The sequence below is a fragment of the Meriones unguiculatus genome, chromosome 2 (genome assembly GCF_030254825.1).
Source record: "Meriones unguiculatus strain TT.TT164.6M chromosome 2, Bangor_MerUng_6.1, whole genome shotgun sequence".
Taxonomy (NCBI): domain Eukaryota; kingdom Metazoa; phylum Chordata; class Mammalia; order Rodentia; family Muridae; genus Meriones; species Meriones unguiculatus.
Window position 1 is genome coordinate 134502925 of NC_083350.1, and position 19041 is coordinate 134521965.

Consider the following 19041-nt stretch of genomic DNA (forward strand, 5'->3'; position numbering starts at 1 on the left):
CCAAATATGTCTGACCCAGGGGTCTTTTCTGAGGCTGTCACTCCACCAAGGACCATGTATGAATATAATCTAGAACCTCTGCTCGGATGAAGCCTGTGGTAGTTCAGTAACCAATTGGTTTCCCATAGTAAGGTGAACAGGGACTATTTCTGACAGGAACTCAATGGCAGGCTCTTTGACCTCCCCACCCCTCAAGGGAGGAGCAGTCCTTCTAAGCCACAGAGAAGGACGTTGCAGCCAGTCCTGAAGATACCTAATAAAACATGGTCAGATGAAAGAGGAGGAGGTCCTCCCCAAGCAGTGGACTTGGAAAGGGGCAGGGAGATGAGGGAGGGAGGGTAGGATTGGGAGGGAATGAGGGAGCGGGATATAGCTGGGATACAGAGTTACCAAAATGTAACTAATAATAAAAATTAAAATAAAAAACATATGTTTTTGTAAAGAACAGTTGATAGATTTTCTTTATCTGTTCAACAAGTCTGTGTCTTTAGGTTGAAGAACTGAGGAAATTAATATTTAAATTTATTGAAATGTATGTGTTGATTACAATCAATGTATTGCCGAATTTTGGTGTTTCGGTAATTACAACTTTATTTTTCTATCTATAGTCTCTTGGCTTTGTTCATTTTTTTTTTTCAGCCAGAAATAGAGCTTTCTGAATTTTCATTAGTTTTGGTCAGCTAGCTACACAATTTTTTGAGCTGTTTATATCATAGAAAACATGCTTTTCTCCTTTAAATACTGTAGATAGTTTTGTTCTGTACATTAATCTAGGCTGTCTGTTGTGGTCTTTTAAAACTTGGAAAGCATTGTTTCAGGCTCTAATGGATTTCAAAGTTTCTATTGAGAAATCAGCTGTTATTCTGGTGTTTTTTTGTTTGTTTGTTTGTTTTAAATGTGACTTAAACTTTCTTTTTTTACATCGCAGCTTTCAATATACTTTCTTTTTTCTGTATACTTAATGTTTTAATAATCATATGACAGGAAGAGTCAATATTGTTGTTTTGAGTGTTTCTTATATCTGTGTGGGTATGTCTTTCTAAAGTTTGTGAAGCTTATTTTTCAATGTTCATTTTGAAGATCTAGTCTATGCCAATGATTGGGAATTATTCTCCTTCGTTGATCCTATAATTCAAATATTAAATATTTTCATAGTATCCCACATTTTCTGAAAATTATTTTCCTATGATTTTTTTAATTTAAAATTCTTATTCTTTGTTTGTTTTGTCTAGATCCTCTAATTTCAAGACCTAATATTCTATCATTTGCTTGATCAGTCTCCTTGTGTGGTTTTCCCTTGAGTTTTCTATTTGTGCTCTTATGTTTTCCAACTAATCTTCATTTCAGCTTGAGTCTATTTTAATGTTTTAGTATCTTTACTGAAATCTGTTTCCAAATCCTGGTCTCCATTATTTCCATCAGCCTATGTTTGTATTTTCCTCGGCATCTCTCAGGTGTTTCTTCTCTCTATGTTCTAATTTTTTTCTAATTAAGTTCATTAAGCTGTTTCTTTGTGTCTTCTTTAAACTTATTAATTTCTTGTTGAAGTTTATGATTGTTGTTTTAGATTTTGTGTCTTAGCATTCGCATTCGTCTTAGTCATTCACACCGGAGAATATTTTATTAGCTAATGGATTTTAGGGAAAGAGTTACTGCATTGACTTTTTAATCTTTTTATAGTGAGTACTCATAAGCTTATTTAATAATTATATATAAGATATTGAGCATGGACAGAGCATGTTGAAGCTAAATAAGAATGTACAGGCAAGTTGGACCTAAAGGTCAGATTTGGCTTAGGTGCAGTTAAGTCAGATGAGCAGAAGGCTGGCTGATGGGCATGTTGTGTGTTCTGGCCTAGGACTGGAGTTCCAGTGTAGATCCGGGGATTAGGAAGGATGTGTGAAAAGGAGGTACAGTCACAATCACCTGGCTAGCTACTGGAGAAAGGCGTGTAGGGTCTGGCTCTGCAGAGAAGCTTGATTTGGCCTGGGAGTTCTTTGGTTCCATTAATTTTCTTGTGATTACAGGTTTCTGCAAACTTGTTATAAAAAAAAAAAACCTTACAATTGAGTGAAACATAATATAATAAAGGAAGTAGAGGAAAATAGTAGTTATCAGAGGCAGGGAGAACTACAATAGTATAGTTAGCAGATGCAGTGTGCAGCTGAAAAGTTGCAAAGAAATTTAATGCTCTATGGCACATAAACCATACTGCAGTAGATAACAATTTAACTGTACATTTCAGAATGGCTAATAGAAGATTTTAATATTCTTAGTATAAATAAATGATAAATAATTGAAAGTATTAAGTAGCTTTACAGTTAGATATTATAAACGTGCATTGAAATGTCACATAATATACAACTACTATATATAATTAAAGATAAAAACAAGGTTTTGTAAATATGAATATATTTCATGATTCAAAGCTCCTTTAATGGATAATTTTGTCACCTTGACAGGATCAGGAATCACCTAGGAGACAAGCCTCAAGGTACACCTTTAAGGCGTTAATTTGATTAAATTAACAGCCTTCATGAGAGATTACCAAGATTAGGTTAATTGAGGTGGGTGGCACTATTTCCCAAGCTTAGATTCTGGACTAAATTAAAAGGTGAAAATGAGCTGAGCTCAGGTATTCCTTGCTTTCTTCCTCCTGACACCAAACATTTTGTTGTCATCTGCTTCAAGCTCCTGCTGCCTTGACTTTCCTAATATGGTTGTATTGTAAGTCGCCTCAAACTGTGAATGAAATAATCTTTGCTTGGATAATTTTTTCTTAAGCAAGAAACAAAACCTAGAAAACAGAAAAAAATACTAATACATTTAAATCATAAAATGCAAGCATTTCTGTTTATCAAAAAACTACACAAAAGTAAAGAAAAAAAACATGGAATAGAAGTATTTACAATACACATGACAAAAAAAGCACTGACTTTATTTATTGACAAAGTGCCTCTAGGTCTTTAGAAGAGAAATATAAACAAATAGAAAATATGTACAAAGTAAAGAAGTATACTGAATATAAAAAAGAAATGCAATGGTTTATAACCACAAGAAAAGACACATTACTTCAATTTAAAAATGCAAATTATTACAATAACTAAATTCCATTTTTATTATAATGGAAAAGATAAAAATTGATTATCACATTATCAGATTGAGAAAAGAGAAACAGGTTCTCTAATATACTCCTAGTAGGAATGGAAATTTGCACAATATTCTTGAAAAATCAACCAAAAAACTGTAATAATGAGAATATCTTGATTTCAGCCATTAATAAAAGTCATCCTATAAATATTGAACTTCATGTGCAGAAGTTAGATTACATTCCATTTCTAATAGAAGTTTTTGTTTTTCCTGTGCATTAATAATTTTTCATATGTAAACTGTTTGCCTATGACTTTTCCATTGCATTTAGATACTAATAGTTAGGCTGTGTCTAAGTTTTTAACTTCTATAGCCACAGACACTGTAAGGCATTTCATTGCTCAACTAATGTTTTTTCTCTCATGATCATGTTCTGGAAAATGTCTCAGGAAATGCCCATGGAAATAACATTCCTGAACTCTTGACTGTGGATGGAGGTTTCTTGAATGCTACTGTGATTGTGAAGTGAGATGACTAGATCTGGAAACCACCAGCTAACATTCACAGTTTCTCTCAGCATTTGCTCTTTCAATTTCCTGCTTGAAGTACCACTTTTGAAACCTGATGCATCAGTATCTATTACTCTTTTCTTTTTCTTATTATTATCTTTTATTATTATTATTATCATTAATACAATTGATTCAGTTTGTATTCCAACTGTGGCCCCCTCCGTTGTCTCCTCCCAATTCTTCTCTCTCCCTCTTCTCCCCCTGTGCGCCTCCCTAGTTCCCTGATAGGGGAGGACCTCCTTCCCTTTTATCTGACCCTAGCTTATCAGGTCTCATCGGGACTGATTGTCTTCCTCAAAGAGTACTCTTTATATTGATTTAGCTGTCTTCCCTTATTCGGGTTTTCTGTTTGAGGAATCTAACCATATAAGGTAATTCTTTTTTTTTTTTTCTTTCTAGGTTCTTGACACATGTTTGAATTCTGTTTACATTTTCACTCCTTCCTCTCTCTCCTTTTTCATTCTTCCATTTCTTCCTTCTTCACTCCCTTTTTCCATTTCTTTCTTGCTTCTATTCTTGTTTCCTTCTTACTTTTTGAAATTTCTTTCTCTACACCTTTTTTTTTTATTTAGACAAATTCTACCACCCTCAGAATATTCTATTATTTCTTTCAATTTAATCTTTATTGAAATAATTTTTCTTTTATTTTAGTTATGTTAATCACCTTTTAAATATTCTAGTTCTGGTTTAAATTGCATTCTTAGTAATATTTAGTGTGTTAAACTTTTATCCTCAATAGGCTTCTAGAAGCTCTCAACTGTTAATTATTTCTTCTGTTGTTCTTGGAGGCTTATATATTTTCCCTTTCTAATTTTTTTCTTTGTGATAATTAGGCAAAGGCAAACAATATTTAGTGACTTTATTTTTTCTCAGGGATGTGTCTTTTATTTGACGATTTAAAGACATTTTCTGCTATAATCGTAAAGTGGTGTCTATCCCAATTGTTATCAGAGAGGCTACATCCAGCAAATGATGGACACTGATACTAGAGACCCACAGCCAAACATTAGGTGATCTTCAGGGAATCCTGCAGAAGAGAGGTAGGAAGGTTTGTAGAAGCCAGAGTGGTCAAGGACACCACAAGAAAATCCACAGAATCAACTAAGCTGAACTCATAGGCGATCAAAGAGATAGAATTGACAACCAGGGAGGCTGGATGGGACTGATCTAGGCCCTCTGTGTGTATGTTCCAATTGTGAAGCATGGTGTTCTTATGGGACACCTAACAGTGGGTTCAGGAGTTGTCTCCAGACTGACTCTTTCATCTGCTTTTGGGACTCTTTTCCTTCTACCGAGTTGCCTTTTCCAGCCGTAACATGAGGGGTGGTAACTAGTCTTACTTTTACTTGATATGCCATGCTTGGTTGATATCCCTGGGAGACGTACCCTTTTAGGAAGAGAAACAGAGGTTGAGTGGATTGGGGATAGGGCGAACAGGCAAGAGAGGAGGGAGGGGAAGGGGAAGTTGGCAGATAACATCTGAGAGAAGAATAAATTAAAAAATAAAGACATTTTAATTTAGGTCATTTAGTAGCCTGTTTCTTTAATGTGACAGAAATACTGACTGTCACTATATGCTATTGGGTATTTTATAACTTTTACCTGATATATAGAATTCTGAATTTTTTATTTATCACTTCCCCTTCATTGTTTAATCTGTTTTGTGTATTGCTTACTACACAATTTTTTACTCTACTTTAATAACAGGACAATATTTTTATATGTATTTCAAAGTCTTTGAACTTAATTTTTCAGGTTTGCATTTTCAATTCATCCAGAATTAAATCTTTTTTTTATCCAGTATGGCAGTACTCTCCACATGTGGATATATCCTATTTAAAGGGTTTCTTCATTGGCAGAACCTTTCAGGCACATACAAAGTTCCACTGTCTTCCATACTTGGCTTGTGGGTTCACTGCTAGTCTCCATTTGTCACTGGTTGGTGCTATGCTGTTTTACCAGCAATGGCATTAGAGGGTTTGCTGACATGTAAATCACTAAATACCGATTACTGTTTTGTTCTAAACTGGGGTGTTGACTGTTCTTGACTTGTAAATATCTCATGTCTGTAAAAAGGCAAGCTGTTTCCATTATCATTAGAATGTCATTCACTGAAGAGTATTTACTTTTCTATTTTTAGAGAAAGGGTGTTTCCTATAAAAATCACAACCCTCTTCTTGAGTGTTAAAACTATGGACGTGGAAACTGAGCAGTCTATGGGCTTCTTCTGAACAAGGAGTCTAGGTCTTCTCCAAGCAAGGTCCTTGGTTGCAGTATCCATCTCTGTAGGCCCTCACGGGACCAGGGTTTTTGACTCTGTTGGTCTTCTTGTGGAGTTCCTGTCCCCTTCAGGTCGTTCTACCTCCCTTTTCTTCCATAATGTTTCTGGCTCTCGGCCCAAAGTTTGGCTATGAGACTCACTATCTCCTCTGATACCCTGGTGTGTAGAGTATTTCAGAGGTCCTCTATAGAAGGCTCCTGTCTTCTTCCTTGTCTTCTACTTCCGGTGTCTATACTGTTTGTCTTTCTGAATGAGAATTAAGCATCTTCACTAGGGTCCTTCTTGTTGTTTAGCTTCTTTAGGGCTATAGCTTGTAGTATGTTTATCCTATATTATATATGGCTAATGTCCACTTGAGGGGTACCAGGGCTGACATGAACTCAATGACTGGTTTTTTGATAACCTCCCCCTGGGGGAGAGTACAGCCTTGCCAGGCCACAGAGGAAAACAATGCAGCCAGTCCCAATGAGACCTGATAGGCTAGGGTCAGATAGAAGGGGAGGAGGACCTCCCCTATCAGTAGACTAGGGGTAGGATCATAGGGCGACAAGGAGGAAACAAGGGAGAGGGCTGCATCAGGGATACAAAGTGAATGAATTGTAATAAATAAATAAATAATTATAATAAATAAATGTTAAAAATTGTAGACATGTGCTATTAAATATTGGTAAAGACAAGTTTGAGACTCATTTTATTTACTCTCTTCCTTACAAACTTGTCACATAGTTACACTCTCAGAGCAGTATCTATCTCTCTTCCATTCTCTGCCTGTCTGTATATCTCTCTATGTTTTTGTCTACTTGTCTCTCTTTGATTTAGGTTTCAACTCAAGGCTTCCTACATAGTACTCGTGCTATACCACTGACTGCACTCATGCTTCCTCCTGTCTTATCATACCATCCTATTTCAAGAATATATTGACCATATGCCTTAGACCTTTAATCTCAGCTTTCAGGAGGCAGAAGCACGGGCAGGGGCAGGGGCAGAGGCAAGGGATCTTCTTTGAGTTCCAGGTCAGCCAGTGAAACATATTGAGATGCTATCTCAAACACAAAATATACACTGAAGTAGTCTAAATCAATATTTTAATAATTACTGATGATTAGTGTGAGAATTCTTTCCATATTATCATCCATAATTTAATACCAGCAACACAGAAATTCTAAAGTGAAAATTTATAATAAACACCCCAAGTTTCATACCATGGACAGTTTTTAAGGTAAAAATAAATATTTTAAATGAAACTAAATAGATCATGAATCTGGTAATCTCTCTTGGGCTATGTGTATAGACAGAAAGATAAATAATTAGTTGGTTTTTAGTCACCTGAGAACAGGTCCTATGCTTTGTTTACACTTCCATCACCAAAAAGTGGTTTGGCATGTAGAGTAGGACCTCAGTACGTGTCTTTTAAGGATTTAGTCAGTCATAGACAAGTGAGTAAAATACATTCAATACTTAAAAAAAAAAAAAGCCGATGTGATGTTTCACAACTTTCTTTTTGAAGGTCAATTCTAATGGTTTGTGAGTTCTGTAAGTTGTAAACTTAAGGTCTAGTTAATTCTGGAATGTACCTTTTTTATTTTTGAGGCTTTATATTAAAATTATTCAAAATATAAGGAATGAGTGAATAATCATACCATAAAGTATCAACAGATATTTTGAGGAAAGTGAGTACTACTTTATGATGAGTGTGGCGCAGAGCTGGAAGCTAATAACTGATCAGTTAGTGATAGCTCTTGATTTTCACAGTATCATAGCTACTGCTACTCTTCTTCAGGTCTTTGTTTTCAGTATGGTTCTGCACAGTAGTTTTGTTGTTGTTGGTGGTGGTGTTGCTTTTTTCTCCTTATGTAGGTAAAAGAAAGGTGATATTTATCGCCCTGTCGGATTTATTTCTTTGAGATCTAAGTTGTAAAGACCTTGATAATCTGAAATGATCAAGTGTGTTGCTTTTATTGTGAAGATATAGTAGAGCCTGATCACTAGCACAAATATGGAAATTTTAAAGAGCATCAGCAGTGAGAGTCCATCAGAATTACATATGTTTATGTGTATTCGAACAGGCACACGATCACAAATTACTAAGCAAACAGTGAGAAAGTTGGCAGTGGAGACATGAAAGTGTTTTTATATGCAACCCTAGACTTCATAGTGCTTAACATAGTATGCTTAAGAATATTTTTGAAGAATAGTGATAAAAATGGTAATGGACTTAGGTATATTTTTTTAATTGAGTGGGGGATGTTTAGTCCTAAGAGAGAATGATTCATGGAAGATTTGACATTCGCTTTCAAATCTTTATTAACAAATTGGGTCACGGAGCTTTTATAGGTCTCAAAAACCCCCTAATATTAATATAAGGACAAAATTCCAGAAATGTGCTCACTGATTTAGAATTGTAGACTCATGGTAGATGTCTATTAACAAGAGTACACAACTACAAGCTAGGACTAACTAAGGCAGAAGATAAAGGTCAGTCAGGAGGTGAAGGTGAGATGAACCTTAAGCTGGACATGACATATTCCTTAGTTTTATAACAGAGTATGTGTCCAGATGTAGCCTGAATTATAAGCTGAGACTGAGAAAGATTTCCATCATCCGCCTTGATTGACAGACTCATGCAGTGAGATTCCTTTGGTGATGTAGTGAAACCAGGAAGTACTATTCTATTTTGATACATACAAAATGGAGAAAACTTTTAATATACTGGATAAAATAGAAACTGATCTCAACCAGATCAAATGTGTAAATTTCTTCTAAGCTTGATAATAAGAATTTTAGTAAGTCCCAGAATAGGACCTAGAAGACAACACCTTACAGGTTGTCTAACACATGCTGAGCATCATTTGCTGAAGAAATAAATGACAGTGAGCATCATTTACTGAAGGAGTGAATGACTAACATCCATCACGGTTGAGTGACATTCACTGGCTTCTAAATCTAATTTTTAAGACTCCTCCCCCAAAATGCAACACCGTTGGTGAAGTAGGTATAAATAGTAACTAGAAAAGTCATGGAAACAGAAGGTCTAATAGCTGGTGAGAAGGCCTGTCGTCATGTGGAAGATGGCCGCTCTTAGACTAAGTGCAGTATTTTCAGGACAGATAAAAATGTTTTAGTCTGAAGATCTTCAAGGCAGCACTCCAGAACTGGGGCATGAGGAAATGCTTAAAATAACAGCATTTCACTGGAAAATGCTGCTTCTACATGAAAATTTATGGAATGTGTTTAGGATTTTATGAAACTTAGGGGGGGAAAAAGCATTTTGGTAAGTATAAGAAAATGAAAAAAGGTAGTTAAAGTGGAATCACATACAATACATCAAATCCTAGCAACCATCTGCTGTTGTTTAGAAAGTGACACTCTTGAATAGGTATTACATAGCCAGAGAAGCCTCCAGACGAGGTCAGTACTTTTAGATGACAACCTGAAAATATTGAAAGTTAGGCCTCATCTAGGATGGATGCTTTGACTTCTAGCTTGTGTACTTTACCCTTATCTTGGTTTCTACAAATGAGAAACAGTGGAGACAGGCATCTCCACTCCCACGATCAATACTGAGTGTGTAATACAAAACTTAAAATAGTTTATATCTTTACTTTTGTTCACGTTTGGAGACCTGTATCAAGGAATAAGCTCATTAGGGCTTTGAAAACACCAGCTGCTCTTCCAGAGACCCCAGGTTCATATCCCAAAACCCCATAACCCACATGGCAGCTCCCAACCCTCTGTAACTTCTATCCATGTGAATCTGACACCCTATTACAGGCACACGTTCAGGCCAAACACCAATGCACATAAAATATATTTTAATAACTAATATACCCTTTATTATACCCTCCTAAAATTTGTATCTTAATCTCTCTATTTGAGTCTTATTTAGTCTTAATCTCAATAGATTTATGGTTCAAAAGGTCTTCTTTTCACAAACCACAACATATCAAACAGAAGGTTATTTGGAGGAAGAATCACTAATTTAAAATTGAAAAACATTTTTTTTCCCTTATATCCTGGTGTTTCCACGAATTCTTTGTATTTGCTTGTCTGTTTTTATATCAGGCCAACTCCAACTTTTCAAACTCTACTTTTCGGTCTGTTTCTTCGAACTCACCAAGGTCTAAGAAGACCATATATATCATTATTTTCAAAAAGTCAAAATGTTCTCTGTATCTATGGATAACAGGATGCTGTTGCAAGGCTACAATCATCTTAAAATGTGTATACCAAACAAAAATAAAATTTCCTGATTTTCCAACAATCTACACCACTTAGAAACCGTGGAGGTACTTATTTATGGCAACAAATGCATTTGAAATGAGGGCTATAGTTGTCCAAACACAGTTGAGTGTTCATAACCTGATGACCTTATTTTTATAAAAAGCATGACCCATTCCCATTGATTCGCTGATGAACATGATTTCAAAGAAGGAATGGATTAAAAAAAATACTAAAATCATTTTAATTATCTCATGTAACAGCCATCAGTTCTGGAAATAACATTTGGAGAAGGTCTCTTTGTTTAAACTTCCACTGCTGAGTTTTTGTTATTGGATATTTACAAGTTTCCTAAAATCTATAATTGTTATCATTTAAATTAGAGAGCCAGAGCTTTGGCTGGCTATTTTGCAGAGGACTAAGTCCTACCTCATCTGTTCTAATTGCAAGATATCTTTGTAAGAACAGGCATATGAAAGTGTATCGTCTATAAAATTGTTACAGTGTATGTATATGAAACAGAATAAAATAGATGACTAGAGAAAAATTTATATATGTATTAAACTTGTGTTAATTCATAATAATTACTTCCTTCCAAAATAACTTTACCCAGTTGAAGCATATTTTCAGAGACAAGGTCTCACTATGTAACTCTAGCTGGCCAGAGCTTGCTAAATTGGCCTTGAACTCACAGACTTCTGCCTGCTTCTACTATCAGAGATGGGGATGAAAGGTATGCACCACTATCTTTGGCTCTGAAAAATTTTTAAAGTCTTTTTGTAAGTTTTCATTCTAAGCACCATTACAGATGCCTAAATAAATACCATTTATTGTAAAAATTTACCACAATCTTTCCAGAGGAATATTTGGATTTTTTTTATATCATACAAAAGTCAAATTAAATTCAAGGATTCTAAATAAAATTTGACCATTAGCAATTAATACCACAGTCATTCTGTTTTATATTTTAAAGACAGAGGCTATAAACTTAAAAACAAAATGTTATTTTCTAAATAAAATACCAAAGAAAGAAGGCACTTAAACACTGCACATCATCTTTTACAGTCTGTATTTTCTGTAATGCTAAACAAATTAAATTGATTTCTGGCCTAAAAAATACAGCTAAATGCTAGATTAAAATTTAGAGGAGTGAATCAAGTTAGCCCAATATTTCACATCAATAGGAAGCTTAGAGTTTTGATGAAAAGTTGAAGTTTTTGTTGTTAACAGGTCAAGTGCAGGAGAGTCAGAAGGTTTTTGGAGACATTCCTTTACTACAGTGACTAAGAAATGAAGACAACTGCTCTACCAATTAAGTTTGCCATGATAATTAAATGAATGATAACGAAATCTCAGCAGGGAAGTGCCCATTAATTAAATGTACTTGGGAACAAGTATAACCAAATTATCAAATTTTCACTCACATTAAAGAGTGATGGTCTATAACAACTAATTACTAGAAATAAAAGGTCAGCAGTCTGAACCAATTCCCCAGAAGGAAACAAAATTACAAGAGGATTGTCATGGTTATTGACAGTGTCCTAGGAATTCCATTCATTATTTGTTCTTGTGAAACCATTTCAGTGAGACTTGCCAACAAAACAAGGCTAGTGATTCTGAGGCTGTTGTGCCAGTAAAGCTGGGGGTAGCCTGTCTTGTTCTCTGCCTCATTTCTGGATGTTTACATGCATGTCCACACACCTATTCCAATAGTGAAATAACTGCTGTTCCAAGTACACATGTAAGTGAGCATTGGCATTCCACTTCTGTGATAGAAATATTATTGCTGTCTTCTTCTATCACATACAGTTGAAGGTGTTTTAGAAGTCTACATTGTTTTCCTTTCATATGTTTCCAAAGGGGTACATTAAAGTGTGTTCTAGATCAACTCTTAGATTTAAAATGAATGAACTAATTTCCGCTTTGAGGTGAAAGATGCCTCTAAATTTGGTACATGTGATATTCAGAAAATTATACTCTAAATCAGATGAAAGTTAGTGATCGAGTTTATTAAATATCTATAGTCAAGTAGATTTTACTTATATTTAATATATCAATAACATTAAAATTATTAATTATGTCACTTCATCATGTCTAAGCTCATACTGAAAACATCCTAGATCTTTCAAAAATGTTGAAAAAGCAAAACAGCAAAAAATTATTTTGGCTTGATGTCTGTGTGAATTTTAAATTTTGTTCTTCTTTTGCTGGTATTTAATTTTAATTGAGATATGAATTAATAAATAATGCTAAAATATTTAATTAACTTTAGTGTTCACTTTTCTCCCCAAGGAATATTATCTTCTAGAGAAATACAATCCTAATACATTAGATGAAACTAAATCAAAATGTTAAACTTTGCTTTCATTTAAAAATTATTTTTTTTTCAGCTTTGCTAACAGTTGTTAGTCCTGATTACGTGAGGCATTATTTCATGTTCAGGACGCCAGAGTCTGCAATAACAAACTAGACTAGCTACTCACACTGACTCACAATACCATTACCACATCCCCAAGGGCAGTCCTACAAGCTAACTACTTTGTCTTCCTCCTGTTTCAGAAACCAATCAGGTTATGAGTTATTCCCTTAAATATTTCCCTAAATTAATAAGAACCGTCAAAAGGTAGATGTTAGAGAAATGTAGCATGTTTCCCAGTGAGATAGAAATAGAGCAACCACTAAATAATACAACGATTTTTCCAAGTTAAGTAATTACTGCATATGGAAGCAGTCAGTCACACCTTATTTTGCTGTCACTTCTATTTCAAGTCTTATTGTTTTCTTAATATAGTTAAATACAGTTTGACAACTAAACAGCGCTTCAGATGGTACACAGTTCCTTTTGCTAATTTCCGGTGGCAGCTCACTATCTAACATACAGTCGTGTCAGTCAACAATGGCAAGTAGATTACTCTGGATACTGAAGACCTTACTTATGACAGAGAATAGTATTTTTAAGTAGAACAATACTTAATTTGTTGATAGTGCTTTGGGGTAGAAGTTATTATCAAATTAGTTTCTTGAAGTAGATTTTTATATTTCAGTGTCAGCTCAAAACCTTTGGCACTTTAAAATTCTCTTGAAGAACACTTTTTAAAATGTCTGAGGGTTTATCTACTCCTGTTTTGTGAGCAGATACCTTACTTCATGAAATAGTGTGCCTCTATTTCCATATTTCTAAGAGGCCTTTCCCCTTGTGAGCAACTTCACCACTTCTGTTTTCATTGAAAACAGTGAAGGAATGGGCGGGCATGGGAGGGTTAGCAGGCCTTCTGGTGTTGGTCTCCTTGGTTTGCCTGTGGTATATATGCAAGATTAGAGTCTCACAACAGTGTGATGCAGCCATGATCATTCAGGCCTTTACAGCCATTGAAGCAGGACATTCTCCCCAAGCATGGTTGGATACCATAAAAAGCTAAAATGATACGCTCAGGATGCGAGGCTAAGCACTGCACTCAGGGTCAGCCGCTTTGGACCCAGAGAAGAGCATGTCTGATTGCATGCGGGTTGATGCCCCAGGTCCCGCCTCTGAGAAAAAGGTATCGGACGGTCTGATGCTCTTTGGGTGGATGACACCTAAATGAACATCTGTACAAAGTCCCAATTTATTTCTAATATCAGAGATCAGACCTCTACTCTTGCCTGATGCGTCTAAAACAAAAAGGGGGAACTGTAGAGAGCTGCGGAATGCTATGCCTTAAAGATGGAGCTGGTTTCTGCCTTCCACCTTCCTGATGGTGAGTGCTCTCTGTCACGAACAACTCCACATTTGGCTAAGGCCGAGGATCTGGCTTGCTTCCATGTATGTGGACCTATCTGCATTGCCCCCGTGGCACGCCTGGGTTGGCTACCCAGAGGCTATTTAAGCTGTGGGCTGGCTTTCCCCGGGGTCCGAGGATTGTTCAATGTTCCTGAATAAACTGCATTGAAAAAAAAAAAAAAAGGAAAAAAAAAAAGAAAACAGTGGTTTCCTTGTTTGTATGATGTCTCAAAGAAGAGATATTTAAAATTACAAAAGTAATATTTTGGATGAATCCCTGGAATTTCTAAGTTAGTAGCACTAACGCTTCAAGAGTCTTAATACACTGTTGTGTTTTCAACAGTTGCCTGTGTGTCTTCAAAAACCCTACTGTTCTAGAGAAACGACTCCAAGACAGTCTTTTATTTTTTGTTTTAGATTTTTTTTTTGGTAAAAATAAAAGACAAAACAGCAATGAACATTTTAGCTCTTTAATGAGCAAAAATCATGTCTCTTAGCATTTGACTGATCGTCATTATCCATATTATCTTTATTTCACCCAGTGACCACTGACGTGGTCGAGATATACAACGTCCTTCCCATCAAGTAGTATACAAGTGTTTTCCTGTGTATAATAAGCTTTCAATTCTTGAAAAAGGGTAGCTGGAAAGAAAGGTTTCTGTTACTGCAGTTAGTCAGAGAAAGTCCTTTGCGTTATCTTACAAACTATCAAAATTGCTAGTCATCTGAAAAAAGGTAAAAAAAAAAATCACATAACTTTAGTCTAATAGAAATATAGTACAGATAAGAGAGAAATCATTTATCAGGATGTGCTCTTTAAGTCCATCTCATTTTTTAATATAAATGTACATCTGATTACATATACAAACATTTGGAAAGGTCTGTGGTATACTGATATTACTGGTAAACAAAAGAGGATTCAGAGTTTCCTGTGGTCTTAGATAATTCATTTGAAATTGCACATATGTGAAAGACAAACCCTCTAGCTGTTGACTTTCCTAGGTTCTCCACCTACATGTCCTCTACTGAGACCTCATGAGTAATTCAAGTGAACCTCAGTGAGAAAGAAGCAATGTGAAGAGGGACTGAACTTTCTATTGAATTATTGGTAGTAAGCATTTTGTCATGCAACATGAGTAAATCAATTAACTGAGAACTGTAATCAGAGCAGTACTATTGGGGCATCCCTACACCTTGAAAAACTGTGGCACTTCACCTTACCAAAAAGGAGCAAACTTCAGAGTAACAAACCCACAGCAAATTATAGATCCACAGCTAACACATGTCCAATTAGAGTTGCATTTCTATAAATTACTTATAAGGGAATGAAAAGAATATTAAACTCATAAGAATTTTTTTCTGGGATTCATATCAGCGAGTATGCACCACTATAACTCTAGTTTCTCCAAAGACTTTAATAACTATTCCTTCTATTATCGAAACTACTGCAAATTATTTTATTGTAATTACTTTTGCCCCTTATAAAATCTTCTTTAGGTTCTGCCAATTGATGGAGAAAGCTCCTATTAAAAACTCCAATGGGATGAGAAGAATTTTAATTACGGCTTAATCAGCAGCACAGCCACCAAGCATATAAATTATCATGCACATCGTGCTAAAAATATCCAGTCTCCTTGATCCCCACGACTTAGTACTGACAGCACTTATGTGATAATGTTGTACCTGCCAGTCTTTAAACTTCTCTGTTTTACTGGCAATTTTCAGCATGAGCCTCTGCTATGCCATTAACAGCATCGTGCTCTGTGTATTTAAGCAAATATGGTCTACACAATTAAAGGGCTCCAAATGAAAACTGACGAAAATTATCGGACATTCCATTGATGTGTCCCTTGTGCATATTCATAGTTGATTTCATTTTTGTTTTTCTTTCTTTCTTTCCTTTTAAAAGTATTTCAGACACAGTACTTTCCTGTTTGGTGTTCCACACGCCTAACTCCATTATGTAACTTAAATCTTCAACAAATTAATTCTTGAATGTGAATGAAAAAGTATCATTCAGAACAATTGCTTCAAGCAATTGAAATTTGTTTTTTAAAGTTGATTTGTGTGTATATTTATATACAATTCATTTTTCAAAACCCCCAAAGTTCTTGATATGTATATTCACATAATAGTCCTCCTTATTTAAATAGCGAGAGTCTTCCGAGTTGAAAGCCAAGGAATCTTCAATAATCTTTTGCTGCACTCCATCAGAAAAAAAAAAAAATCAGTTTGTCTCTCTCATCTGGCTATACCCTGGTTGTTGAATGTGAATGGGGATGAGGGTGGGGATGGGGCAGGGTGTTGTTCTGTCCTCCAGTAAATGTGTTGAATGTGTGTAAGGGCTGAATCCCTGGTATAGTGTTGGGAATCATTGTGATGGTGTTAGGTGTCATTAAAGGAACATCATCAGGTGACCTCCTCATAGCTAGAGTATAATCTGGGGGGCAGGCGGTCCGGAGAACCACCTCGTGTGGATGGATTGACTCACACTCATGATCCAAGTCAGTGTGCTTCATTTGGAGGGACATGATTTCTTCTTCGGGAGCATGGGTCAGGTCGTTGGTGGTCGTGCGCTGTGGGCTGCACCTTCGGTGGACATCATGTCTCCTCTTATCCTTTTTGTAGTACAGGGCTGCGAAGGCCAGGATGTTCAGAAACAGCAGTGATGCTCCCACTGCAATCGTGACACTTAGCTCTGTGGAGTAGTCCCTCTGATCTACCGAGAAAGGACTTGGTTGTTGTTTGGGATCATCCTGTTTGGCAGTGGGAAAGGCTGATGTGACCGGTGTGGAATTTTTCCTGGTAGGTCTGAGAGTGGTGTCCGTTGATGGCACCTTAGTTGTTGTGGAGGTATACTGGGAAATATCATTGAGATTATGCAGATGAGGAACCAGCTCCAACCAGAGATTTACCTTATTGGCTCTGTAATGCTCTTTAACTCTTGGTTTTAATCCAATATGGAGATAAAGTTGGTCTTTCTGGGAATATCGGGTCCATGCTACTTCTTCAAAGCGGTTGGGTTTGGTATGAATGAATTTTGTGTCTTGAGGAACTGGTTGATTGGGGTCACTAGGAAAAAGGGTGAGAAGACAAGAAAGAATCTATGAAGACACATATGAATTATGTTTCAACATTAACTTGCCTCAATTAAGAAATTTAATATAAAATGTTGTGGGTGATAATATAAAGCTCATAAGTTTCACATTCATGGTCCTGTTCCTGTAGAGATGAACTAGTGTCTACTCAAAGTGCTTTAAATTTTTTTCAGGTCCAGAAAAAGAAGAAAAAAAAAAAAAGCAGTGGATGTGTTTTCTGGACAAGCCTGCAAACATGAGTTTAATTTCTGCAGTCAATATCAAGGTAGGAGGAAAAAACATACTACACAAGTTGTCCTCTAACTTCCGTAAGTACACTACAGCAATTTCCCCCATTAATACATCATATGTGCACACACACAACAATCACAGGGGGAAAAAAACAAATTAATGCTTTTCACATAATAGGTTTGACTTTTCTCAGGGGTGGTGTAATAAAAAGAGCATCAAAGATGTGGAATTTGGGACTGGTACCTGAAGCAATATACGTCATCACAGTGCTTACCTACCCTATATAGAAGCTTCCAGAATCTAAGGCCCCTTCTATGCTCAGTAAGATCCATGGGCTCCAAGATTGATGATTAAAATGTGTATAGTATTATTAACTAGAAAGTTCTAAGACATAATGTTTGCCACTACTGAAGCCGTGATGTTATGGGCTATGCAACTTAGAACTGAGTGTAATATAGTCATGGAGCAATGCAAGAGAGATACTAGTTTCAGGAAGTTTAAAGGTGCAGAATTAGTAAAGTGATAACTATTCAAAAGAATACAATGTAGAATTAATTTTTACTATAACAGGTTAATAGGCTGCTGGTGTTGATCTATGACATTGGACTGTGAATGTAGCATATTGATGGATTATGTATTGTGGCATGTTCTAGGCACTTGTTTCAATCCCCAATATTACAGAACAAATAGCAAACACTTAGACCATTGAATCACATTGTTCAAAAATACTTAAAAGGGTACTTGTTTTCAATATTAGAACAAAGTTCATTCCTCAGGTACATACCCAGTTTTAGCAAAATTTGTCCAGTATGTCATTACTACTGCACTCAACATCACATCATTCTTGGAGAAATTGCAAGGAAATAACTCTGTAGGGCCAATCATGGGAATTCCCAACACATAGGGAACCTCATCTCCATGAGCTGCATCTGCCCAAGCTGGAACTTGATCTGTTTGGCAATGATGATAAAAGGCATAGAAGTATGTGGGTGAGCCAAAGTTCGAGTGAAGGTCTGCTGTAGCCACAGCAGGTGCTACCCACTGATGGTCAGTAAACAAGGCCAACAATGTCTTCCTTCTAGTTTCAGGATTATGGCGATCAGCCCAGTCAGTATACATGAATTTAATGGTTTCTCTCAAAACGTCTTTGCCTTCAGGATATCCATATAGATTATCAACAAAATTAGAAACAGCGAAGTCGAAATCACTGGCTGATATGCCATCATCACTATCTACTATATTTTCAACAAACTTCAACCCTTCCCCTTGGTTAACTCCTAACATTATATCATAGTTGAGGAACTCTCCTTGTTCCATCAGTATCTGAGGATCATCTGGTATTACATCACCATCGATCACAGGTCCAAAGGCTATGTGGTATCGGGCTGGTTGAACGTCTTGATCAACAAGTTCTTTGTAAGGCTTCTTCTGCAGACATTCCACTAACTCTACTGTATCTGACACATTGCAGCCAACCTTTGTGGCCAGCATTCTAGCATATTTTGCAGGCTGGAAGCTAACAGCCCAGCTGGAAAGGGCTGTTCCACTCTGAGCTATTGCTCGTTGAAATAGTCCTATGGGAAAATCAACAGAAAGTTTCAGATGATCATTGAAGAATGTCAGAGTCCAGAATTAACATCCGATATTTTAGACATGTATATAAAATCCCAAGTACAACTCAAGAAACAGATACCTTTTGTCTAAGAGAAAGTACATAAAGCTATCCCCAGGGTATAAAACACCAGAGAAATGGGTCAGGGTCTTATAATTCAAGTGTAATTTGCTTTGGGATTC

At 36.1% G+C, this 19041-nt stretch overlaps 1 protein-coding gene across 15 annotated transcripts in view; it reads right to left on the bottom strand.

The window, feature by feature from the left end:
- Positions 1 to 14374: 14374 nt before the first annotated feature.
- Nlgn1 (neuroligin 1) overlaps positions 14375 to 19041 on the bottom strand; it is a 983309-nt gene continuing 978642 nt past the window's right edge. For all 15 annotated transcript variants that reach the window (XM_060378145.1, XM_060378139.1, XM_060378141.1 and 12 more), the window contains 2 exons: positions 18032 to 18821; positions 14375 to 16990 (listed from right to left, as the gene is read on the bottom strand). In XM_060378145.1, coding sequence (XP_060234128.1) covers positions 16168 to 16990; positions 18032 to 18821 — 1613 coding nt within the window. In that variant the 3' untranslated portion in view covers positions 14375 to 16167. The remainder of the gene's footprint in view (positions 16991 to 18031; positions 18822 to 19041) is intronic.